This window comes from Eucyclogobius newberryi, unplaced genomic scaffold (genome assembly GCF_026437365.1).
Source record: "Eucyclogobius newberryi isolate DKJ021-1_F unplaced genomic scaffold, fEucNew1.0.hap1 SCAF_8, whole genome shotgun sequence".
Taxonomy (NCBI): domain Eukaryota; kingdom Metazoa; phylum Chordata; class Actinopteri; order Gobiiformes; family Gobiidae; genus Eucyclogobius; species Eucyclogobius newberryi.
Genome location: NW_027316500.1, coordinates 31,019,789 through 31,045,776, shown reverse-complemented (window position 1 = coordinate 31,045,776; position 25,988 = coordinate 31,019,789). Strand labels below are relative to the sequence as shown.

Below are 25,988 nucleotides of genomic sequence, written 5' to 3'. Positions count from 1 at the left end.
ACATGAGAGTGTGTGTGCGTTGACGTGTGTGTGTGTGTGTGTGTATGTGTGTGTGTGTATGTGTGTGAGTGTGTATGTGTGTGTATGTGTGTGTAAGTGTGTGTATGTGTGTGTATGTGTGTGAGTGTGTATGTGTGTGTATGTCTGTGTATGTGTGTGTATGTGTGTGAGTGTGTATGTGTGTGTGTGTGTGTGTATGTGTGTGTGTGTATGTGTGTGAGTGTGTATGTGTGTGTATGTGTGTGTATGTGTGTGAGTGTGTATGTGTGTGTATGTGTGTGTATGTGTGTGTATGTGTGTGAGTGTGTATGTGTGTGTATGTCTGTGTATGTGTGTGTATGTGTGTGAGTGTGCGCGTTGACGTGTGTGTTGACGTGTGCGAGGTGACAGAAATGGGTCAAAAGGGTCTTAGGCATTAACCAAACAAATCCCGCACGTAGGATTACGCCGCGGCGCCGCAGTTCCGACTGTAACTTTACATCGAGGCCGAGCATAAGGGGCGGAGCATCAGGGGCGGAGCATCAGGGGCGGAGCATAAGGCCCAGCGTGTCGCCCGCTCGCCGGATGGAAATGGATTTTGGCTTAGCTTTGTGTGCGACGGAATAATATGACACAGAAACAATTTGTGTCGGATTGAGCCGTGATAATCCTGTTGTTGTCGCCGCGGCCTCTTGAGAGTGATGTCATCAAAGTGAGACTTATTAACAATAAAGGAATATCTTATCTTATCTTATCTTATTAGGGCCTAAGGAATAAAGTCTGGCGGTAATGCAACACTCGGATGTCAACCGCCATAAAACAACAACAACAACAACAACAACAACAACAACAACAACAACCTATTCTTTAGTGTAAGACATTAAAGGGGAATAACTAAAGAAAAAAGTCTAAAGAATAAAGTCCAAAGATTAAAGTCTAAACATTAAAGTCTAAAGCATACAACTACAGAAGGTGGCGGTGATGTAACGCTTGGAGAAGAAGAAGAAGAAGAAGAAGAAGAAGAAGAAGAAGAAGAAGAAGAAGACATTAAAGTGTCTATGACAGGGTTTTACGATGTTCTAATTTAGACTTTATTTGGTGTATTTATCCCCGTTGTACATATATTATAGTTTTACAATCGTCGAGCAGGTATTTGTGGAGAAAACTTTGAAAAATATGTGGAAAATGACAGGAAGTGACATCACACCAGGGACACTCATTCCAGTCAAAGTTTATGGATAAGGGTTAGGTGCACTCTCTCTCTTCCTCCTCTCCAACTCTCCACTCTCTCTCTCTCTCTCTCTCTCTCTCTCTCTCTTTCTTCCTCCTCTCATTCATTATTCTGACAGAGAATACGCCGAACTTTGTGCCAGTTTTTGTTTCATCAGTAATGACAGAGATACGAACCAGAAAACCAGGTCAAAACACCACCATTCTGACATCCATCCATCCATTTTCTACCGCTTTTTCCCTTTCGGGGTCGTGGGGTACACCCTGGACAGTGGCCAACTCGTTGCAGGGCCAACACAGAGACATAGACATTACAGACATTCACTCACATTCATTCACTAGGGCCAATTTAGAGTCACCAATTTTACCTAACACATGTATGTCTTTGGACATTTTAAAGGCAAATTCTATCGTCAAACGTTGGCTGATTCGACTAATGAACGACGCAAACGACACAAACACAACACGATTCTAGCGTTTGTTCCTTCTCTTATCGTTTAGAGCGTTTGTTCCTTCTCTTACAGTTCTTTTTCATAACCTGTGGGTGAAAGAAGCGCGGCGACATGTCTGACCGGGAGGAGATGTCTTCAGACACACTAAACGTGACGCTCACTCTGAGGCTGCTCATGCACGGAAAGGTAAACAAGCAAATAAACATCACTAGTTATGCCCCTTTTTGCCGTTTTGCTTTACAACTCGCTCACGTCTGTTCGTTCCGTTTCTCCTCAGGAAGTGGGCAGCATAATCGGAAAGGTAGATTGAATTCACACTTTTATCGATTCTGGCCGCTCTCCCGTTACTTTAAAAGCCATTTGCGTCCAACGTTTGTGTTTTTTTGTGTGCCATTTGCAGAAGGGGGAGACGGTGAAGAAGATGAGAGAAGAGGTGAGCCAGACAAACGGACACATTTGTGAACTTTCTGTCTAAATAATGTGTTGATAAGCAGCGGGGCGTCGACTTGATTCAGTTTAGTCGCATAAACGGGTCGAAATGGATCCGTAAAACGTCAGAACTTCCTTGTTTCATGAGTATTTTGTGTCATATTTGTTGGTTTTCTTTCATACAAAGCTATACACATGTTTTCCATTGTAATTCCATTCAAATGTGTGAAAAACAAACTCGAAAAAATGTATTTGTCCAATGCTTTTCTGTCCAGTGCAGCTCTTTGATTTAATAATCGTTGTCCTTTTAGGCTATATTCATATGTTTTTGCAAGTGCACATGAAGAACAAGAGTTCAATAAAACTCTTAAACACGTCCCCAAAAGAGGTTTTATCACAAAAAAGTGGCATTATTAAATCACAATGGCAAAAACACTTCAATCACTCCAGGAAGCATCTGTTTAAGCCGCAATTTAAATCACTAAATGTCGTTTTGCTTGTCAACTAATCAAAAAAATAAAAATAAACTACCTAAATCATGGTTATTTGCGGCCTTGATAATAGCATTCTGTACATACTGTGTAAGTGAATGTATTTTATTCTGGAATTTCATCCTTTCAGCTGTATAACTCCACAAATCTTCATTATTATCAGTATTTCCCCAGCATTTGCCCCACAAACGTGTCATATTTCCGGTTTAACGTCCTACAATCGCGTCGTTGCAGTCGAATCGCGGCTCCTCCACTTTCTAATGTCGCTTTAGCCCAAACGTGCCGGCGACTGGGAAGACGTCGAGCTTCGCGCCGGTTTTCGTTTCACGCGAACGGGCCCGGTAATGACAGAGATGTGACGGTAACCGGGTCGATGCGTTTACATTTTTTAAATTCCAGCTCAGAACTGTGACTGAGCCAGTTTCAATTCTGAACTTACAGCAGATAAACATGATTCATCAAATTGTAAAGGCCACAGTTGTTTACATAGTTCATTTTGATAATAATGTCCTCCGCAAAAACAAAAAAGTCTAGTGTTTTTGTAGAATCTACAAACATGTTCTGAAACAGACACAATCCTATAGTTAATAGTTGTTTATAATGTACACACAATCCTACTCTTTAAACACACACATTGTGTGTATAATGTAGACACAATCCTACTCTTTAAACACACATTGTGTGTATAATGTACACACAATCCTACTCTTTAAACACATACATTGTGTGTATAATGTACACACAATCCTACTCTTTAAACACACACATTGTGTGTATAATGTACACACAATCCTACTCTTTAAACACACATTGTTTTTATAATGTACACACAATCCTACTCTTTAAACACACACATTGTGTGTATAATGTAGACACTATCCTACTCTTTAAACACACACACACATTGTGTGTATAATGTACACACAATCCTACTCTTTAAACACACATTGTGTGTATAATGTACACACAATCCTACTCTTTAAACACACACATTGTGTGTATAATGTACACACAATCCTACTCTTTAAACACACACATTGTGCGGTGCTGACGTTGGCGTTTCGTTTGCCAGAGCGGAGCCCGGATCAACATCTCGGAAGGCTCGTCCCCGGAGAGAATCGTCACGGTTACCGGCCCCACAGAGGGGATCTTCAAAGCCTTTTCTATGATCGCACTCAAGTTTGAGGAGGTAAGGACCCCCTAAAGACCCCCCATAAGACCCCCATAAGACCCCCCTAAAGACCCCCCAACAGTCCCACCTGAGGCCACACCCCAAAGGTAAATGGTCCACAAACTGTCCCACGTGAGTAAAGCCGTTCTTCTTCTTCTTCTTCTTCTTCTTCTTCTTCTTCTTCTTCTTCTTCTTCTTCTTCTTCTTCTTCTTCTTCTTCTTCTTCTTCTTCTTCTTCTTCTTCTTCTTCTTCTTCTTCTCCTCAGGACATAACGTCGGCCATGTTGAACAGCAGCGTGACGAGCAAACCGCCGGTGACGCTCCGCCTGGTGTTTCCCGGGAGTCAGTGCGGCTCGCTCATCGGGAAAGGAGGCTCCAAGATCAAGGAGATCCGAGAGGTACGAAACCACCTCGCGGGACCCGAAAGGAAAACCACCTCGTGTTCGGGCAAAGTCAGACAATCAATTGTTAACCTCTCGTAGTTCAGTACAGTTTGTCCTGCTGAAACCCATAGAAATGAGTCATCTTCTCCCCCTGCTGTCAGTGAGAGTGCACTGCTCTCTACTCCCCCTGCTGTCAGTGAGAGTGCACTGCTCTCTACTCCCCCTGCTGTCAGTGAGAGTGCACTGCTCTCTTCTCCCCCTGCTGTCAGTGAGAGTGCACTGCTCTCTACTCCCCCTGCTGTCAGTGAGAGTGCACTGCTCTCTACTCCCCCTGCTGTCAGTGAGAGTGCACTGCTCTCTACTCCCTCTGCTGTCAGTGAAAGTGCACTGCTCTCTTCTCCCCCTGCTGTCAGTGAGAGTGCACTGCTCTCTACTCCCCCTGCTGTCAGTGAGAGTGCACTGCTCTCTACTCCCCCTGCTGTCAGTGAGAGTGCACTGCTCTCTACTCCCCCTGCTGTCAGTGAAAGTGCACTGCTCTCTTCTCCCCCTGCTGTCTGTGAGAGTGCACTGCTCTCTACTCCCCCTGCTGTCAGTGAGAGTGCACTGCTCTCTTCTCCCCCTGCTGTCAGTGAGAGTGCACTGCTCTCTTCTCCCCCTGCTGTCAGTGAGAGTGCACTGCTCTCTACTCCCCCTGCTGTCAGTGAGAGTGCACTGCTCTCTACTCCCCCTGCTGTCAGTGAGAGTGCACTGCTCTCTACTCCCCCTGCTGTCAGTGAGAGTGCACTGCTCTCTACTCCCCCTGCTGTCAGTGAGAATGCACTGCTCTCTACTCCCCCTGCTGTCAGTGAGAGTGCACTGCTCTCTACTCCCCCTGCTGTCAGTGAGAGTGCACTGCTCTCTACTCCCCCTGCTGTCTGTGAGAGTGCACTACTCTCTACTCCCCCTGCTGTCAGTGAGAGTGCACTGCTCTCTACTCCCCCTGCTGTCAGTGAGAGTGCACTGCTCTCTACTCCCCCTGCTGTCAGTGAAAGTGCACTGCTCTCTACTCCCCCTGCTGTCAGTGAGAGTGCACTGCTCTCTACCCCCCCTGCTGTCTGTGAGAGTGCACTGCTCTCTACCCCCCCTGCTGTCAGTGAGAGTTTACTGCTCTCTACTCCCCCTGCTGTCTGTGAGAGTGCACTGCTCTCTACTCCCCCTGCTGTCAGTGAGAGTGCACTGCTCTCTACTCCCCCTGCTGTCAGTGAGAATGCACTGCTCTCTACTCCCCCTGCTGTCAGTGAGAGTGCACTGCTCTCTACTCCCCCTGCTGTCAGTGAGAATGCACTGCTCTCTACTCCCCCTGCTGTCAGTGAGAATGCACTGCTCTCTACTCCCCCTGCTGTCAGTGAGAATGCACTGCTCTCTACTCCCCCTGCTGTCAGTGAGAGTGCACTGCTCTCTTCTCCCCCTGCTGTCAGTGAGAGTGCACTGCTCTCTTCTCCCCCTGCTGTCAGTGAGAGTGCACTGCTCTCTACTCCCCCTGCTGTCTGTGAGAGTGCACTGCTCTCTACTCCCCCTGCTGTCAGTGAGAGTGCACTGCTCTCTACTCCCCCTGCTGTCTGTGAGAGTGCACTGCTCTCTACTCCCTCTGCTGTCAGTGAGAATGCACTGCTCTCTTCTCCCCCTGCTGTCAGTGAGAATGCACTGCTCTCTTCTCCCCCTGCTGTCAGTGAGAGTGCACTGCTCTCTTCTCCCCCTGCTGTCTGTGAGAGTGCACTGCTCTCTTCTCCCCCTGCTGTCAGTGAGAGTGCACTGCTCTCTTCTCCCCCTGCTGTCAGTGAGAGTGCACTGCTCTCTTCTCCCCCTGCTGTCAGTGAGAGTGCACTGCTCTCTTCTCCCCCTGCTGTCAGTGAGAGTGCACTGCTCTCTACTCCCCCTGCTGTCAGTGAGAGTGCACTGCTCTCTTCTCCCCCTGCTGTCAGTGAGAATGCACTGCTCTCTACTCCCCCTGCTGTCAGTGAGAGTGCACTGCTCTCTACTCCCCCTGCTGTCAGTGAGAGTGCACTGCTCTCTTCTCCCCCTGCTGTCAGTGAGAGTGCACTGCTCTCTTCTCCCCCTGCTGTCAGTGAGAGTGCACTGCTCTCTTCTCCCCCTGCTGTCAGTGAGAATGCACTGCTCTCTACTCCCCCTGCTGTCAGTGAGAGTGCACTGCTCTCTACTCCCCCTGCTGTCAGTGAAAGTGCACTGCTCTCTTCTCCCCCTGCTGTCAGTGAGAGTGCACTGCTCTCTACTCCCCCTGCTGTCAGTGAGAATGCACTGCTCTCTACTCCCCCTGCTGTCAGTGAGAATGCACTGCTCTCTACTCCCCCTGCTGTCAGTGAGAGTGCACTGCTCTCTACTCCCCCTGCTGTCAGTGAAAGTGCACTGCTCTCTTCTCCCCCTGCTGTCAGTGAGAGTGCACTGCTCTCTACCCCCCCTGCTGTCTGTGAGAGTGCACTGCTCTCTTCTCCCCCTGCTGTCAGTGAGAGTGCACTGCTCTCTTCTCCCCCTGCTGTCTGTGAGAGTGCACTGCTCTCTACTCCCCCTGCTGTCAGTGAAAGTGCACTGCTCTCTACTCCCCCTGCTGTCAGTGAGAGTGCACTGCTCTCTTCTCCCCCTGCTGTCTGTGAGAGTGCACTGCAGCAGAGGCAGCTGACTCTTCAGACGCAGCTGTGGCCCCTCTAGAGTGTCGTACTCGAGGGGCTTTATATTCTCTCTTTATAACTGAAGCCTCGTGATTTTGGAGCTGGTGCTGGAAATATTGACGAGTCGCTGCACACGATGTCGACGGGCTGGAAAATGAAACGTGCACCGTTTTTCAAGGTCTTTCAGAGCGTTGAGTGACTGTAGAAATGCACATTTAAGCATTAAGATCGCTATGGAAACAAGAGATCGCCCGTCAGGAAAGTGACACGGAGTAAGTGTTGACCTGGAGCTTCATTCATGTTTGTTAGAATAATGAATGAATATCATCGAGACAGTTTAAATAGTGAGATATTCATTCATGTTACAGTCGCAGCTTTCCACGAGCAGGACTAAACCAGGACTAAACCAGGACTAAACCAGGACTAAACCAAGACTAAACCAGGACTAAACCAGGACTAAACCAGGACTAAACCAAGACTAAACCAGGACTAAACCGGGACTAAACCGGGACTAAACCGGGACTAAACCGGGACTAAACCGAGTCTAAACCGGGACTAAACCGGGACTAAACCGGGACTAAACCGGGAATAAACCAGGACTAAACCAGGACTAAACCAGGGCTAAACCAGGACTAAACCGAGTCTAAACCGGGACTAAACCGAGTCTAAACCGGGACTAAACCGGGAATAAACCCGGGCTAAACCCGGACTAAACCCGGACTAAACCTGGACTAAACTGGGACTAAACCCGGACTAAACCGGGACTAAACCAGGTCTAAACTAGGAATAAACCCGGACTAAACTGGGACTAAACCCGGACTAAACCGGGACTAAACCAGGTCTAAACTAGGACTAAACCAGGTCTAAACCTGGTGTTTGCCTAACGCTCGGTCCCGTGTTTAACGCTCGGTGTGTTTGGGTCAGTGTTCGCCTAACGGTCGGCATGTGTTGTATGTGTTTGGGCAGAGCACCGGGGCCCAGGTGCAGGTTGCCGGGGACATGCTGCCCGACTCCACAGAACGTGCCGTGACCATCTCGGGGACGCCTCAGGCCATCACCCAGTGCGTCCGCCACATCTGCACCGTCATGCTCGAGGTCAGTGTCCGAACCTTCGCCAAACCACAGCTCCGGCCTTTTCAATGCTGAGGTCAATCATCCGTCTGTGAAAGAGTGTGGTTCTGAGAGCAGTTCAGACAGAGGAAGAATCTTTTTGAGTTTTTGTGTTGAATTATGTCTAAAAGTCTTTATGTTCATGAAATGTATTACTTTTTTTATTTAGGTGAACATTTTGGACCTTCTCTTGTTCCATAAAGACCTAGTAAATAATGATTTAATAGTGATATGTAGTCTCTCTTGAAAATGTTTTAAACGTACGACTTTATTAGAGAAGAGTTGTGGTTATATACAAATAATTGTCATAAAACTAAAAATATGATTATCATTGCGCATGTTTTGTTGAGTAAAACATGTACAATAAATTAAAGTATTTGTATTTGTTGTATTTGTAGTATTGAGGAGTAAAACTGTTCATAGAATGATCAAAAACGAACAAATGATCGAATGTTCCACTTTTCAATCAATTTAAAATATATGTATTCTGGTTGCCTGAAAATTGACAACAAAATTAATTTTCACCAACTAAAACTAAATTAATCACTACATTTCTTGTCAAAATTAGAGCTCTTAACCATTATTGCATAGTTTGTTTCCGAGCTTGTCTTCTCTGAGCTTCACAAATCACTGCGCTGTGATTTTTTTATCCCGATTGTTTTCGTGAGGCTCAGAGTACGAGCAGAGAAGAGGAGCTCGTGAACACAATTAACAAACGGAGCTAAAAACGACTCCAGGAAAGGTCAGAAAAAGGTCATTTTGCATAATATGTGTCTTTTAAAAGGTTATCCAAAAGCAATGCAAGACGTTTGAGAGGATTTCCGCCGTATCGTCCCTAAAGCCTCGTCGTTTCGTGTTTTCTTGAGCACAAACTCGTTCCGTTCGCCGCGTTCCCACGAGACGCTGCGCTTCTTCTGCTTCTTCCACCGCCGCCGCCCGTTGCACAGATATAATTACTTTTGTGATGGATGCAAAGATTATACAAGTGTAAAATGGCTATTATCGCCACGGAGTCTGCCTCAGAGGCTAATGACGCGGCGTTCTCTGGAGATTTAGCCTCGACAACAGCATCGTCTCACACTTGTGGAACATTTACAGCGTTTTTTTCTTCCTTTCGCTGCAGGAAGACGGGTTTGTACCGACAACAAAGGTGACTGGTTAACTCCACAGACTCAGTGTTGTTACTTTAGCGAGTTAAAAGAGTTTAATTTCGCAGTTTAGAGGTGAACAAAAGGAAAATGGATGTGATAATAGGCAATAATAAACCACAGACTCGAGGTAGTTCCAGAAAAGAGTGAAAACTGTGGTGAATTTATTGAGTAAAGCTGGATTTATGTCAATTAAATAAGTAGTAGAAAGAAGTAGGTCATAGAGTAACAGACTGAAGGCCCAGAACAGCAGCCACGTCTCACTTACTCTGCCCCAGGGCATCTGTGGCAGTCGTTAACCAACACAAGAGGGATGCATTATCATGATTAAAGGCGCAATGGACGATTTTTCGGCGATTTCAGAACGCAGGCGGAAGTGCACATGCCACTCCCCCGTGCACACGTCACTCCCCCGTGCGGACTGATACAACACACACGTGCGTTTGTTTATTAGCGCGACGGATCGCATCTCTTGTGTCCCGTAGATTTCCGTCTTCTTATGAGTCAGCTCGAACTCTCTTTCTCCGTCTTCATTTTGCCCCGTACACTGAGGGAACTATATTATGATAGATCCATCCGCTTAGACACGCGGAAACGTGGGGACGAACCGCAGGAGGCTGCAGGTGAGCGGTAGGTGCGTTTTATGATTGATACGTAGCAGGACTAATTGGCAGTCCACGCCACGAGGAAATTAGACTCAGATTTTGGTTAAAAAAAATCGTCCTTTAACCTTTAAGTGTTAAGAAACGTCCTGCCACCAGTGGTCAATCAATTACTTATCAGTTTGCTCAAATTGAAATGATGTACATGAATCTCTTGATGTACTAGATTTCTACTACTACACAATAACTACTACTACTAACACTTGGACTACTACTACTACATGCTGTTTAAAGTCAATATGACAAGTTAAACTACACATTTCACTGATTATACTTCAGATTTCTGTCTATTTGTCTCCAGTTCTTCCATCTGTGTCAAGTTTATGATTGTACCTCCTGGTTGGACATGAGCACAGATATGACACGGGTAGAGGTAATTCCACAGCTGTTACCTAGCAACCACACCTGTAAACAAGAGCCAAAATCCATATAAATGACACAACAGATCTGATCTGACACACTATAATACCATAAAACACCTTTATTTTGTCGAACGATCGTTTAAACTGTCAGAAAAGTGTGTGAGTGAAGTGTCATAAAGCCTACGGGCCAAAAATATACAAAAAAAAAGAATACGAGTTGGATTGTAATAAAACGCACTGCATTTTGAAGCTTAACAAACAGAAAACACATCACAGCTGTCCCCTCTGTCCCCACTGTCCCTACTGTCCCTACTGTCCGCTCTGTCCCCTCTGTCCCTACTGTCCCCTCTGTCCCTACTGTCCCCTCTGTCGCCTCTGTCCCTACTGTCCCCTCTGTCCCCTCTGTCCCTACTGTCCCCTCTGTCCCTACTGTCCCCTCTGTCCCTACTGTCCCTACTGTCCCCTCTGTCCCTACTGTCCCCTCTGTCCCTACTGTCCCTACTGTCCGCTCTGTCCCCTCTGTCCCTACTGTCCCCTCTGTCCCTACTGTCCCCTCTGTCCCCTCTGTCCCTACTGTCCCCTCTGTCCCCCTTCATTTGTGATATGACATTTACACAGAAAGATGGTCAGGTCGGGCCAATAAAATCTAATTTCTAAACTTCAGATCTGTGTATCGCGTGTCTTTGCGTTTCGCTGCGTCTAGATTCACTTCCTCATTAGACTCATTTCTCTGTGAATACGAGTCTGATGGTTCACTAGCAAGGACCACAACCCCAGATACGATGCAAGGTGTTTATTCAAATCAAATCAAATCAATTTATTTTGTAAGGCCCAAAATCACAACAACAGTTGCCTCTGAGGGCCACAGGGAGAAATGAATCAACAATGTCTGTGAGGTTATTGGCAGGGGAGATACATGAACAACACCAATGTACGAAGTTGATGCCGTTTTGGGTCTTCTTGCAATGAGGGCTGAAGGCTCCCGGGCCTCGATACCCCCATCTAGGAGATCAATTAGAATAAATAGAACAGTTTCAAAAGAGGGTGGGAGGGAGGGGCACGAAAATCACAGGTGTATGTGATCTGGATCATTAAGTAGTGTAGCTGCAGGAAGGGGCGTGGTCCTGCTCCCGAACTGAAGATAACAAACTTATCTTCATTAATATAACACACATTGAAACAGCTCAAATTAAAGTGACCAATGTCCGGTGACATCTTCTTCTACAGTGTGTCAAATGCTCGCACTTCCTGCTAGAGTGCCCCCCGGTGGCCATTCAAAATCTTTAAATTAACTGCATCAATTTATGGGCCGCCAGGTTCAAAGCGTGGGGAAAAAAGTCAGAAAAGTACTATAGTAATGTTCAAGTAATTACACTGACCCTGACCACTTCTGTAGCAGCACTAAATGGCTTTTGTTCACCTGGGCCTGGAATAAACCTGTCAAATAGAAACAAGTGAAAGAAAATCAATGTTTAATCTTTTAGTTACAAACTGTGGCTGTGAATTCCGCGCTAGAATGCGATAGTTCGGAGCACGCTGTGGTCAAAGAAACCACTTAAAAAACTGTTTCCATCCGATATTTCAGCTGTTATTGCTCTGAGGCTGCACCGGTGTTAACATACAGTCAAAGAATCAAACTCTCTGGCCATTTTACCAGCTGTAGTTCAGTTTTGGCATGGGAATTTCAGACAAAAAAAGAAGCATTTACGTGAATAATAAGAAGCAGGAGGCATTTTGTGCGAGAAAAGGCAATGAAACCTTTGCAAAAACAACTGGAGGAAAGTGAAAAGTCAGAAATGTTGCGTTATGGTTCAGCGTTTTGCAGCTTTTGACAAACTAAAAGCACTTTTCTGTTCATCCGTCAGGAGGAGAAAAATCCACCAACATTCTAGAGATGGAAAAAGAACTGAATGTCTGATAAGAAATTGTTATATTAGCTGAAGTTAAATGAAGCTATGAATGACACACTGTTTTGTGTTTACGCTGTAAGTAAAGAATAACAGTGATATTTAACTCTGCTGCAATTAAAACAAGATACTTTTGAAACATCTTGTCGTTTTCTTGGATTTTTGTAAGAAAAAGTGTAAAATATTGGCAAAATTCACATATTCTGGACTAATAAATCTGAAAAAAATTGATAGAGCCAGGTTTGAATTTCATAATTAATTTAGTTAAAATATAAATGTACACGGCAGATTCAGGTAAAGAATTATAAAAATAATTCTTGTGAAATACAAGATTGTAACATTTGGTATTTAGTTTAATTTAGTTTATTTAATTAGCTCCTGGCATAAGTAGGTGTAGGTGACTGTCAAAAGTGTCAGAGCTACATAATTAACTAATATCATTACCGTATTTTCTGGAGTATAAGTCGTACCAGGCAAAAAATGCATAATAGAGAAGAAGAAAAACATATATAAGTCGCTCTGGAGTATGAAATGCGGTGCAAGAGTGAAAATAACAAATAATATCACATATGAGTCGCTCCGGACTATAAGTATAAGTACAAGTCGCACCCCGGCTAAAACTCTTAAAAAAGGTGCTTATAGTCCAGAAAATACGGTAATTATTGTCTTTTTTAAAAATCACATAAACAAGACAAAATTTGACCTTTCCTGAACACTTTTTGAACACTCTTGAGTTTCATCAGCACTAGTATAAAACCACACTGAACCTTAAAGAACATATTATTATTCTGAGTGTGAAATTATAGTCTATTGTCCAAAAAAAAGAAGACAGACATTTATTCTCATTATTTGGGACTCAGCCTTTTCCTTAGAACAGAAATCGAGTGTGAAATGTTAGTATTTCACACAAGGGCAAATCTTTATGTTATTGATGGCAGGAAACTGCATTTGAAGCTACAATGTCACATATAAATCTACAATGCAAAGTAAATTCAATAAAATGAAATAAAAAAGCATATTTGTTTGCAGAGTGCACAGTTTAGTCGTTGCAGATTTTTACACTTTTGTTGTTTCCAGATGAAAGATCAAGAAAATGTGTCTTAAAACGATTGCAATTGTTTTCAGCGACGCTCAAGAAGGTTTTGTGTTCAAATCCCCCCCGGTATATTTATTTTGCCTGTGTTTATTTTTTTAGGTACAATTTGTGTAGATTTTTTGTAATTTTCAGTAATATTGATCTTTCAAAACTCTTCATTGTGGCCTTTCTCCGTAACAAACAGCACATGTGATACTGTTTTTATTGTTGCAACGTGACATTTTTGTCACAAGTCCAGAGAAGTGGGCGTAGAAAATGAAAAACATGCATAAATCTAATTAAAAACAACAATAACGAGGAGGAGACGTTGTTTATAACATGATTAAAAGCTCATTAAAGTAGATTTATGCACACTTTCAACCTGACGGATTCCACTGACACTACACAGAAGCTCACAGTGAAACAGGAGTGAGTTCTGAGGTGCAGATCGTCTCATAAAAGTACAAAAACACACCGGTTCATGTCCTCGGAGGTGCTGAAAGTCCTTTTGGCTGGCGTATATGAGATTCCGCTGATTTGTGAGGGTCAGAGAGCCGAGGCGGCGCTTTTATAAATGCATAACAGCGTCTGAACCTGTGCCGTGTTCTTTTTGCCCCTCAGTCGCCTCCAAAGGGAGCCACGATCCCGTACAGGCCCAAAGCGATGCCGGTCGGAGCCCACGCCATGCTGGCCTCGCCCCACGCCGCACAAGTGAGTGTGACCGACGAATATGGCCTTTCCACGAACTCGGGTCAAAACGCCTTCAGTAACTTTATTTGTGTGCCGGATTAGACAGATTATTGTTAAATAGTGTTCCTTATTTTTAAATTGACGTATGACAGGTATTTAATGTTGACTTTATTTGGTGTGTTTATACCTGTCGTACATATACATGATAGTTTTACACCAATCGAGCAGCTATTTGTGGAGAAAACGTTGAAAAATCTGTAGAAAATGACAGGAAGTGACATCACACCAGGGACACTCTTACAGGAAGTGACATCACACCAGGGACACTCATTCCAGTCAAAGTTTGTGCAGAATTTACGCAAAATAACCAACGTTTTTGACTCTCTAAACATGAATTCAACAAAATAAAGTCGCTCTCATGTATTTTTATGTGTCAAATTAAAAAATAGTGACATTAGATGAGTTTTTGCCCAGTTTTTGCTTGGGTGTGATGTCATTACAAACAGGAAGTGAAATTATAAATGTAAAAAATGTGCTGTTCTGTGATCAGATTTTTATAATTTTTTGGCAAAATTCTAATTATATTTATCTCAACTGCATTTTAGTTCAATGAGTCGTTCGACCTGTAGGGGGCGCTTTAAGCTTTTTGAAAAGGCTTGACTGTTCAGAAGATTTAGTGCTAGCGCCTCCTGCTGATGTGTAGATGAATGTCATGGTAGATAAAGCTTCAGTCGGATCATCTGGACACCGACTCGACTAGTCTGAGAAGAACTCTGACATTCATCCTACTCAGAGCTAAACCTGCTTTAGAGTCTCTTCTTTGTCGCGACTCGCCAGATCATTTCATGTAAACTTATAACACAACAAACCACCAAAACACAGTCAAATAAACCTCATTTTAAAGCATTTACAGTTTGAAATGATTGCAAACGTCGGTTTCATTTCACTGTGTGAGTCTCGAGTCGGTTACGTGGTTATTTCGGGGGGTCTTGGCGTGAAACGTTCATAAACCCCTGGCCTAGCATCTAAATCTGTCCAAGTCTGTTTCAGCCACTGTATTTAAAGATATTGGCAACATTCTTCAGGCGATAAAAAGCTGCTGAAGTGGCTACTAAAGCTCAAGTCTGAGTCCATTATTACTCCTAAATTTCACACTTGATTTGTAGGTTTTAGAGACTCTTTGGTGTTCAATGTTAGGGTTGGCCCACAGAGACAAACTATAATTCAAAAAGCATCAATGACACTCTTCTAAAAGGGACAATAAGCACAATCACAGCACATGAAATGTACCACTATTTTACTGTTTTAACAAGTCACATTAAACCATAGAATCTCCTTTGTTACCCCCGTCGTCATCTGTGGTAGTCGTGAGCAGAAAACGCCAGGCCGGCTCCTTGTCCTCGCAGCCGCTCGTTTTATTGGATTTCGGGACCGTTCGAAAAGGCTGAGGAAACGCCGATGACATTTAATGGAATTCAGATCTGTGCATTAGAGATGAGCGAGAGCCAAAAGGCGAAAGCGATGAGAGACAGAACACACTTGTAGAGATCCTGCTCGCGCCGTCTTGAATATGATCTTACATATGGTGTGTTTTGATGACAGAAAAAGGTCAGAAAAGTTAGAAAATCAAACAATGAAACAGTTTTTGGTTAACAAAGACGAGGAGATTAACCAATAGAATCAGCAAATGGAAAGTTTAGATTTGACAGGAAAGTTTAGATTTGTTTAGAGACTTAAAGATGCAGAACATTATTTTTATGTCTAAAAATTTGAACAAATCGCAGCAGTCTAAAGATAGTCCATTTATGTTTCGTTATTATTATTCTGTTAGAACAAAAGTACTTTTTTACTATACTATTTTCAGTCATTTTAGTGATTTTATTCTTATTTTTTAAGTTTTAGTCAGCAAAAATATGACTTAAACTGTAAGGAAAATTATTTAGCTGATGGAATTAACACTAGATTATTTAGGTTCACTGTTTTATTTATGTTTGAGTCAAAAAGGTATCACATCACATCATATACTATTATTAATTTATATTTTCAAACTCCTCAAAATTTCATTTATTAATTTTAAAATGTTGTAAAATACACAAATGTATGTTTTTTTTAGGTTTATTTACTGTACAAACTCTAAGTAATGTGGGGGGGAAAAAAACGATCACACTATTTACCAAATGTTTGCCAATGTTTGCTGAAATATCTTAACTATGAATGTTTTATGGACTGTGCGACGCTAAAACCCAATGCACAAAAACGTCCAAGAAAACCTTTAAAAAAATATCATCAATAATTTGTGTGTCTCTTTTCTCAATAGATTCATATTTCAGATGAATTCACAGTTGAGTTGGAGGGATTTGTGGTCCAATTTGCCTTCTAAAATGCACAATGTTTTGCCTGGTTTATGGTTAAATCCAAGTCTAAAGATTAACTCCAAAAACACACTCAGGCAGAAGCAGCGGTCTTGTTGATTTCAGCCTAAAACAACAACAGCAACATTCAGTCCATTTATCGCACTCAAACTGTACGTAAACGTGTGCCAGGGTTGCCAGGTTTCAGGCACCAAACCCACAAATAGTGTCTGAAAAACCATCCAAAACTTTCTCTTTCTCCGTCTGTCCATCCCAGTGATTGTAACACCATTGTTTTTGATTGTCCAGTATATTGGGCCAATACAAAGCAAACAGAAGGGGAGACCAGGCACAGCCCTGTCCCACCCCTCTCTCTAGAGTCAGCGGATCCGTCCCGTGGCCCCAAAACTTTCCCTTTCACACAAACAGAAGCTTCACACGGACTGATGGCTTTAGATATGAGGATTTATCACTAAAACGTAGGACTTTTAACCAGGATTTTTCCAAATTGAATTATACGTTGAAAAATGCTCTGGGCAAACCTGACGCTGCTGAATATTTTATAAGATTTAATGTATGTGTAGTTATTTACACTGGGGGGTTTCATAAAATGGGTGATAAATTTCATTTTTGTTCTCTTAAATATATTTGTATATTTGTTTCCTTGAGGATAAATGTCGTATTTTCTGGGCTATATATTATAGCACCTTTTTTCATAGTTTTGGCCGGGATGTGACTTATACTGCAGAGTGACTTATATATGTTTTTCTTCTTTATTTTGCATTTTTTGACTGGTGCGACTTATAGTCCGGAAAATACAGTGAAAGTGATTCTTGTAATCCAGTTCACGATACACCGCTCACACAAACGCTCCCAGACAGAAGTGCGTTCCCCGTGTGCTCTGACACGCCTGACACACCCGACACGCCTGACACGCCCGACACGCCTGACATGCCCGACACGCCTGACACGCCCGCCTTGTCCCGTGCTTCAGACGTGTTTGAAGCCCTCTCATCCCTCGTTTCTTCTTCTTCTTCTTGCTCCTACAGGCCTTCGCCATCCCTGGACAATACGCGTTCGCACAGCAAGATGTAAGAACGCTTTGACATTGACCCTTTGTGACCCTCTTCCCACCCACTCCTCTCGTCGACATCGGCCCCTGTCTCTCTCCCTCTAATGGCCCTGTGTAAACTCTACAAGTGTCAATCTGTATCATAATCAATCTGTGATCATAATCTGTGATCATAATCTGTATCATAATCTGTGATCATAATCTGTGATCATAATCTGTGATCATAATCTGTGATCATAATCTGTGATCATAATCTGTATCATAATCTGTGATCATAATCTGTGATCATAATCTGTGATCATAACAGTAGAAGTCACATGTAAATGAAGGTAAAGATCTTGTGTTTGTTTGAGAGTTCTTCATTAATAAGTCTAAATGGAAACAGGGGTGGGCAATTATTTTCCTCCGAGGGCCATATTCGAATCCAGGCAAGTAGCGCAGGGCCGGCCCGCCATCGTTGGTGTGGAAAAAAAAAAATCTAAAAAATAAAATATCACTTTTCTGTCAAATATAGGCTATTGAATTTATGATTTAATTCATTTCACGTCATATTTATTAAGGATACAAGTGCAGACAGATGCCTGAGGGCAAAAAAGAAACAAAAAAAAAAGAAATATATTTTTTATATCAAAATAAAATAAAATATTACTTTGGATGTTTGGCGGGCCGGATTATAAAGACAACGGGCCACATGTGGCCCGCGGGCCGCAGTTTGCCCACCCCTGTTCTATGATATGATGTGAGGGCTAACGGTTAATGGCTAACGGCTAATGGCATCAGTGTTGGTCTGATTACTTTGTAAAACTAAACTGATTCTAAAAGTAATCTGATGACTATAGTCTGATTGTAACTCATTAAATTACTTTGTAACTAAAGAGTAAATTTATTACTTTAATCTCTTACTTTATAGTTATTTTCTCTCCGATAATACATTCAATACTCACAGTATTTGTTTGTAGCTTTGTAAACTTTTTATACAAGGTTCTGTACAAACAAATACATGTAAATCTGATCTGAGGATGGAAGAAGAGAACACCAGATCAGATCTCATTCAGAGACGTTTGTGTAAGGGCTCTGTGTTTGTTTGTTTGTTTGTTTGTTTGTTTGTCTGAGACTCCAACTTTTGTATTTTCACTGTGAACGGTCGAACTCATCTGAGTGTGAGTGTGTTCTCTCTCTCCCCCTCTCTCTCTTTCTCTCCCCCTCTCTCTCTCTCTCTCTCCCCTCCCTCTCTCTCTCTCTGTCTGGAATAATCCTCTCTTTTGATTGGTTAGCTCTAACATCCTTCCTACCCTGCAGTTCACCAAGCTTCAGCAGTTGGCCTTGCAGCACCTCCCCCTCCCCTCCCTTGGGCAGAGTCACCCCACCTTCCCCGGTACGTACCCACGCTCCCGGGAACGCCCTCTTCTGCTCCTCATCATCACCACCTTCATCACCTTCACCACCATCACCACCTGCACCACCTGCACCACCTTCACCACCTGCACCACCTGCACCACCTGCACCACCTTCACCACCTACACCACCTGCACCACCTGCACCACCTTCACCACCTACACCACCTGCACCACCTGCACCACCTGCACCACCTTCACCACCTACACCACCTTCATCACCTTCACCACCATCACCACCTGCACCACCTGCACCACCTTCACCACCTGCACCACCTGCACCACCTGCACCACCTTCACCACCTACACCACCTGCACCACCTGCACCACCTTCACCACCTACACCACCTGCATCATCAGCTCTTATAAAAAAAAAAAAACTCTTATATTCTTAATAAAAAGTAAAAAAATATATATTTACAGTTGTTAAATGGACGGAGAATATTGCACCAATATATTGTCTTGATCATGACAATATTGTACATGATCATGTCAGTATTGCACATGATTAAGTCAGTATTGCACATGATTAGGTCAGTATTGCACATGATTATGACAGTATTGCACATGATTATGACAGTATTGCACATAATTATGTCAGTAGTACATGATTATGTCAGTATTGCACATGATTATGTCAGTATTGCACATGATTATGACAGTATTGCACATGATTAGGTCAGTATTGCACATGATTATGACAGTATTGCACATGATTTTGACAGTATTGCACATGATTATGTCAGTATTGCACATGATTATGTCAGTATTGCACATGATTATGACAGTATTGCACATGATTATGACAGTATTGCAAATGATTAGGTCAGTATTGCACATGATTATGACAGTATTGCACATGATTATGTCAGTATTGCACATGATTGATTATGGCAGTATTGCACATGATTATGACAGTATTGCACATGATTAGGTCAGTATTGCACATGATTATGACAGTATTGCACATGATTATGTCAGTATTGCACATGATTGTGACAATATTGCACATGATTATGTCAGTATTGCACATGATTATGTCAGTATTGCACATGATTATGACAGTATTGCACATGGGTATGACAGTATTGCACATGGTTATGACAGTATTGCACATGATTATGACAGTATTGCACATGATTGATTATGACAGTATTGCACATGATTATGACAGTACTGCACATGGTTATGACTGTATTGCACATGATTATGTCAGTATTGCATATTATTATGACATTATTGACGCAGAACCATCTGTGTTTTCCGTCTGAACTGTCAAAACTACACATTTTCCTACAAATCTGCCAATTCAAAAATAAGCAGTTTTATTTAACTTATTTCCCATGGCAACATCCCACGCTCACGTTTACACGCTCAAGGACGACTTTCACACTCACGTCTGTTAAACACAAACGCTCGCCTTTTCACAGTCGTTTGTGCCCATCATTCTTTGCAGAAAGTACATTTACAGAAAGTACATTTACAGAAAGTACATTTACAGAAAGTACATTTACAGAAAGTACATTTACAGAAATTACATTTACAGAAAGTACTTTTACAGAAAGTACATTTACAGGAAGTACATTTACAGAAAGTTCTTTTACAGAAAGTACTTTTACAGAAAGTACTTTTACAGAAAGTACATTTACAGGAAGTACATTTACAGAAAGTACATTTACAGAAAGTACTTTTACAGAAAGTACTTTTACAGGAAGTACATTTACAGAAAGTACATTTACAGAAAGTACATTTACAGAAAATACTTTTACAGAAAGTACATTTACAGAAAGTACATTTACAGAAAGTACATTTACAGAAAGTACATTTACAGAAAATACATTTACAGAAAGTACTTTTACAGAAAGTACTTTTACAGAAAGTAATAATACAATAGTACTTGTAATAATACAAATACTGACGTACTAATTGACCCTTTTCTTCTCATTTCTCAAAAACAAACTTCAGCTTCATTTGCATGTTCTTCCTGTTCCTCCAAATTCAAACCCGATGTGGCCCCGCCCCTTCACCTCCGAAACGTCTCCTGATTTGTCTAACATGTCGGCCCCGCCCTCTGCCTCCTGTCACATACTCCACTAACTCTACTACAAACAAATATATGTACACACAAATATATATGTACAAACAAATATATATGTACACACAAATATATATGTACACACAAATATATATGTACAAACAAATATATATGTACACACAAATATATATGTACACACAGATATATGTGTACGCACAACTAAATGTGTACGCACAACTATATGTGTACAAACAAATATATGTGTGCAAACAAATATATATGTACAAACAAATATATATGCACACACAAATGTATATGTACAAACAAATATACGCACAACTATGTGTACAAACAAATATATATATATACGCATAACTATATGTGTACAAAACCAAATATATATGTATACACAAATATATATGTACAAACAAACAAATATATATGTAACCACAAATATACGGTCTGTGTACACACAGATTTACGGTATGTGTACACACAAATATACGGTCTGTGTACACACAGATTTACGGTATGTGTACACACAAATATACGGTCTGTGTACACACAGATTTACGGTATGTGTACACACAAATATACGGTCTGTGTACACAGGACTGACTCTGTGTTGTGTGTTTAATGTGGAAGCCAACCCAATCTCCACTTTCAGGAAGAATATAAAATGTATTTGGTTTAGATTTAGCATCATGTTTAGCCATGTTTTCTTTGCCATCCCTTCAGTTTGTAATACTTTGATGTTAGGAAAGTAGTGACTGTAATCTGAATTCCAGAGCGGTGAACTCCAGTCAATCCCAATCACATTATGATCGAGTTCAACATTTGTGGATTTATGTTTTGGTTAATTATTTTTAAACCTGTAAACACAAAATGTGAACGCGGCCCATCGGCCACAGTGGATTGGGTTGGCACATTTAGTCATAAGGGCAGTGTATGAGTGTAGTCCGAGTGTAGTCCGAGTGTAGTCTGAGTGTAGTCTGAGTGTAGTCCGAATGTAGTCCGAGTGTAGTCCGAGTGTAGTCAGGGTGTAGTCTGAGTGTAGTCTGAGTGTAGTCCGAATGTAGTCCGAGTGTAGTCCGAGTGTAGTCAGGGTGTAGTCTGAGTGTAGTCTGAGTGTAGTCCGAATGTAGTCCGAGTGTAGTCAGGGTGTAGTCTGAGTGTAGTCCGAATGTAGTCCGAGTGTAGTCCGAGTGTAGTCAGGGTGTAGTCAGAGTGTAGTCTGAGTGTAGTCTGAATGTAGTCCGAGTGTAGTCCGAGTGTAGTCCGAGTGTAGTCCGAATGTAGTCCGAGTGTAGTCAGGGTGTAGTCTGAGTGTAGTCTGAGTGTAGTCTGAATGTAGTCCGAGTGTAGTCCGAGTGTAGTCCGAATGTAGTCCGAGTGTAGTCAGGGTGTAGTCTGAGTGTAGTCTGAGTGTAGTCAGGGTGTAGTCTGAGTGTAGTCTGAGTGTAGTCCGAATGTAGTCCGAGTGTAGTCAGGGTGTAGTCTGAGTGTAGTCTGAGTGTAGTCCGAATGTAGTCCGAGTGTAGTCAGGGTGTAGTCCGAATGTAGTCCGAGTGCAGTCAGGGTGTAGTCCGAGTGTAGTCAGGGTGTAGTCCGAGTGTAGTAAGGGTGTAGTCCGAGTGTAGTCAGGGTGTAGTCAGGGTGTAGTCCGAGTGTAGTCCGAGTGTAGTCTGAGTGTAGTCCAAATGTAGTCCGAGTGTAGTCCGAATGTAGTCCGAGTGTAGTCAGAGTGTAGTCCGAGTGTAGTCAGGGTGTAGTCTGAGTGTAGTCAGGGTGTAGTTCGAGTGTAGTCCGAGTGTAGTCAGAGTGTAGCCCGAGTGTAGTCAGGGTGTAGTCCGAGTGTTGTCAGGGTGTAGTCTGAGTGTAGTTCGAGTGTAGTCCGAGTGCAGTCCGGGTGTAGTCAGGGTGTAGTCCGAGTGTAGTCCGAGTGTAGTCAGGGTGTAGTCAGAGTGCAGTCCGGGTGTAGTCCGGGTGTAGTCAGGGTGTAGTCCGAGTGTAGTCAGGGTGTAGTCCGAGTGTAGTCCGAGTGTAGTCAGGGTGTAGTCAGAGTGTAGTCAGGGTGTAGTCCGAGTGTAGTCAGGGTGTAGTCCGAGTGTAGTCAGGGTGTAGTCCTAGTGTAGTCAGAGTGTAGCCCGAGTGTAGTCAGGGTGTAGTCCGAGTGTTGTCAGGGTGAAGTCCGAGTGTAGTTTGAGTGTAGTCCGAGTGCAGTCCGGGTGTAGTCCGAGTGTAGTCTGAGTGTAGTCCGGGTGTAGTCCGGATGTAGTCCGGGTGTAGTCTGAGCATAGTGCGAATAGAGTCCGAGTTCAGTCCGAGTATAGTCTGAGTGTAGTCCGGGTGTAGTCCGGTTGTAGTCCGAGTGTAGTCCGGGTGTAGTCCGGGTGTAGTGCGAGTAGAGTCCGAGTTCAGTCGGAGTATAGTCGGAGTGTAGTCTGGTTGTAGTCTGATTATATTCTAAGTATAGTCTGAGTATAGTATGATTAAGTATGATTATAGCCTGATTACAATCCTGTTGTAGTGTGGTTATGGTCTGAATGTAGTCTGATTATTGTCTGATTATAGTTGGTTATTGTGTGATTAGCAGAAGGACATTGGCGCAGTCAAAGGGCAGGAGCCTGTGGTGATATTGTGGAAGTGCCAGATACTGTTAGCGCTGTTAGCTGTGTCGTTGTGGTTGTTAGCGCTGTTAGCTGTGTCGTTGTGGTCGTTAGCTTTGTAAGCACCGTTAGTCCTGTCGTTATGGTCGTTAGCGCTGTTAGCTGTGTGGTTGTGGTTGTTAACGCTGTTAGCTGTGCCGTTGTGGTTGTTAGCGTTGTTGCTGACGCTAGCATCTCGTGTCCTACTTTACAGGGTACGATGGCTCTGCCTCCACGAGTTCACAGGAGCTGGTCATCCCTAACGATGTAAGTCACACCACCATCTGCTCTTCATTTACACTCTGACACTTTGACCTCTGGCACTTACTTATGTCCTTAAAACCATCAGTGTCATGTCCGTAAAGACTGACATTCATTCACTTTGTCGTCTGGCAATGGGATCTATATTATAATAATAATTAATCAACTAATTATGTCTCATATTTTCATCTCTGTAATAGTTATCTGGACTAAACTGACTCAAAAATCTATTAGAAAAGACTAAACCAGGACTAAACCAGGACTAAACCAGGACTAAACCAGGACTAAACAAGGACTAACCCAGGACTAAACCAGGTCTAAAGCCTCATATGTATTATACACAAGTCTAAAGTACACAGTTCAGTCCCTTTTGTACTTTCTGCTCACATTCAGGACAGAAAGCTGCTCGGTATCTCTCAGTCACACACACGCCGCGCCCGTCACGCCAAAGCAGCTGTTTTAATATTTAATGTTTGTTTTCAGTTCATCGGCTGCATAATCGGGCGCCAGGGCAGCAAAATCAACGAGATCCGGCAGGCGTCCGGAGCGCACATCAAGATTGCCAGCGCCGCAGACGGCTCCAGCACGCGCCAAGTCACCATCACGGGAACGCCAGGCAGCATCAGCGTGGCCCAGTACCTCATCTCTGCCAGGTGACGCCGCCGCGCACGCTAAAAAGCTGCATTTTACTAAACTAAGAGTAAAATAAATGTAGTGTCGATTTGTCCAGCCACTGAGGCCATGTCCAGGGTCACGCTCAGGGTCACGCTCAGGGTCACGCTCAGGGTCACGCTCAGGGTCACGCTCAGGGTCACGCTCAGGGTCAACACAGAAATGCATCATAATCTGGTTTATTGTAGAGGTTATTACAGCAAACGCACAGGTCTCCATCCGTCCAACTGGTGAAACAACATGTCCATCATGCCTGCTAAGCCACGCCCACCTTGACCTATTCAACCCCGTGACAGATGAAAAATAAGTTAGCATAAAATAATGTAAATAATATGGAGAATAAAGACAAATATACAAAACTAACTTTAGCAAAAAAACAGGTCCAAACCAGGTCCAAACCAGGTCTAAACTAGAACAAAATCTGGACTAAACCAGGTCTAAATCAGGTCTAAACCAGGTCTAACATAAGATGAACTCTCCTTGCATAGTCCTAAATGTGGCTTGGTTTGGTCAGGTTTTAAATGTAGCTTTGACCCGGTTTAGTCCGAGTTTAGACCCAGTTTTGACCTGGAATCATCTTTTCTCCTTCAGAACCGGTTTAGTTTGGGTTTAATCCCGTTACTGATGGAGTTTACGTAGCACACTCCACATCTGATATTCTATTCCACGCTTGCAATACAAACTTCAGTATTAGCTTCATGGGTTAGCATTGTAGCCGTGTTAGCATCTGTGCGCTAGCATCAACCCTGGTCCATCACGACTGTTTTAGACCCCAAAGCTGTAAATTAACATCATTAATTCAAAAGTGGCTAAAGAGTAAGACAAGCATCAGCTAAAGCAACTTAAACGTCGGGTGCACAGGGCGGTGCAGCCCCTCGTTCAGCCAGTAGGGGTCCATAGTCGATGTCAGAGTCTTTCGCTCGGACCCTTCGTTGTGGCTCCTCCCCTCACCTCACCATTTCTCCCCCCTCTGTCCCGCCCGCCCCGCCCACAGTCTGGAGATGGCCAAGTACACCATGGCGGCCGCGTCCTCCGCCGCTCCGGTTGACCTGAACATGGCCTTCGCCCCCTCACCCTCCTCGTCCGTCGCGGGCCCCTCCACCTCCCCCGGCGTCCTGACGGCGGCGCAGCCCGGGCAAGCGCTGGCGAGCCCCCACTACGCCGCGCTGCCCATGTCGTCGCTGCTGGGCATGAAGACGCTACCCGTGCTGACCATGCACCCGTCGGCGCTGGCGCAGGGGCTGGCGCAGGCGTACGCCGCCAAGATGCCCACCGCCGGCGTCAAGAAGTCCGACCGGCAGAAGTTTGCTCCGTATTGACGGGGACGAGGAGTAAATGTGTTTGTCTAGTGAGAACACTTTTACTTCAAAAGAAAGAGAAAGTATTTGGGAAAACTGCTACTTAAGTAAGAGTAACGTCTGGTGTGTAATTTGACGGACAAAGCGTGACATTTTGATCATCGTTAACTGGACCACAGACTCTAAAACAGGAGCAGGATTCGATCAAAAATGTCAAAAAGTTGAAAAATCTCTTATTTTCATCACAATATTCTTTATTTGTGGATCGACAAACATATTTCCAACTTTTATTTGGTTAAATCTCGTTGTACAATAGAAATAATCAGTCGACTTCTGCAACAATAGTTAGTTTTAAGCCAAATTGTTCTGTCTGCATCTTATTGTTCTTAGAAGTTTTAAGCCAATTAAATTATACCGAAAATCTCGTGAGAAACACAAATAAATAACGCGTTTTTCCCTTTTACTCAAGTAACACTGAATGATACATTACTCAAGTAGCAGTAAA

General features: G+C 43.3%; 1 protein-coding gene across 1 annotated transcript; it reads left to right on the top strand.

Annotated features, from left to right (window-relative positions):
• The first annotated feature begins 1,763 nt into the window (after positions 1-1,763).
• LOC140351391 (poly(rC)-binding protein 3) lies at positions 1,764-25,550 on the top strand. The gene is made up of 12 exons (XM_072437218.1): positions 1,764-1,847; positions 1,939-1,962; positions 2,062-2,094; positions 3,654-3,770; positions 4,019-4,150; positions 7,765-7,893; positions 13,684-13,773; positions 17,153-17,194; positions 18,475-18,550; positions 23,467-23,519; positions 23,997-24,166; positions 25,180-25,550. Exons 1-12 carry the CDS (start codon positions 1,773-1,775, stop codon positions 25,502-25,504), a joined length of 1,266 nt encoding a protein of 421 aa, XP_072293319.1. The 5' UTR covers positions 1,764-1,772; the 3' UTR covers positions 25,505-25,550.
• Positions 25,551-25,988: the final 438 nt, after the last annotated feature.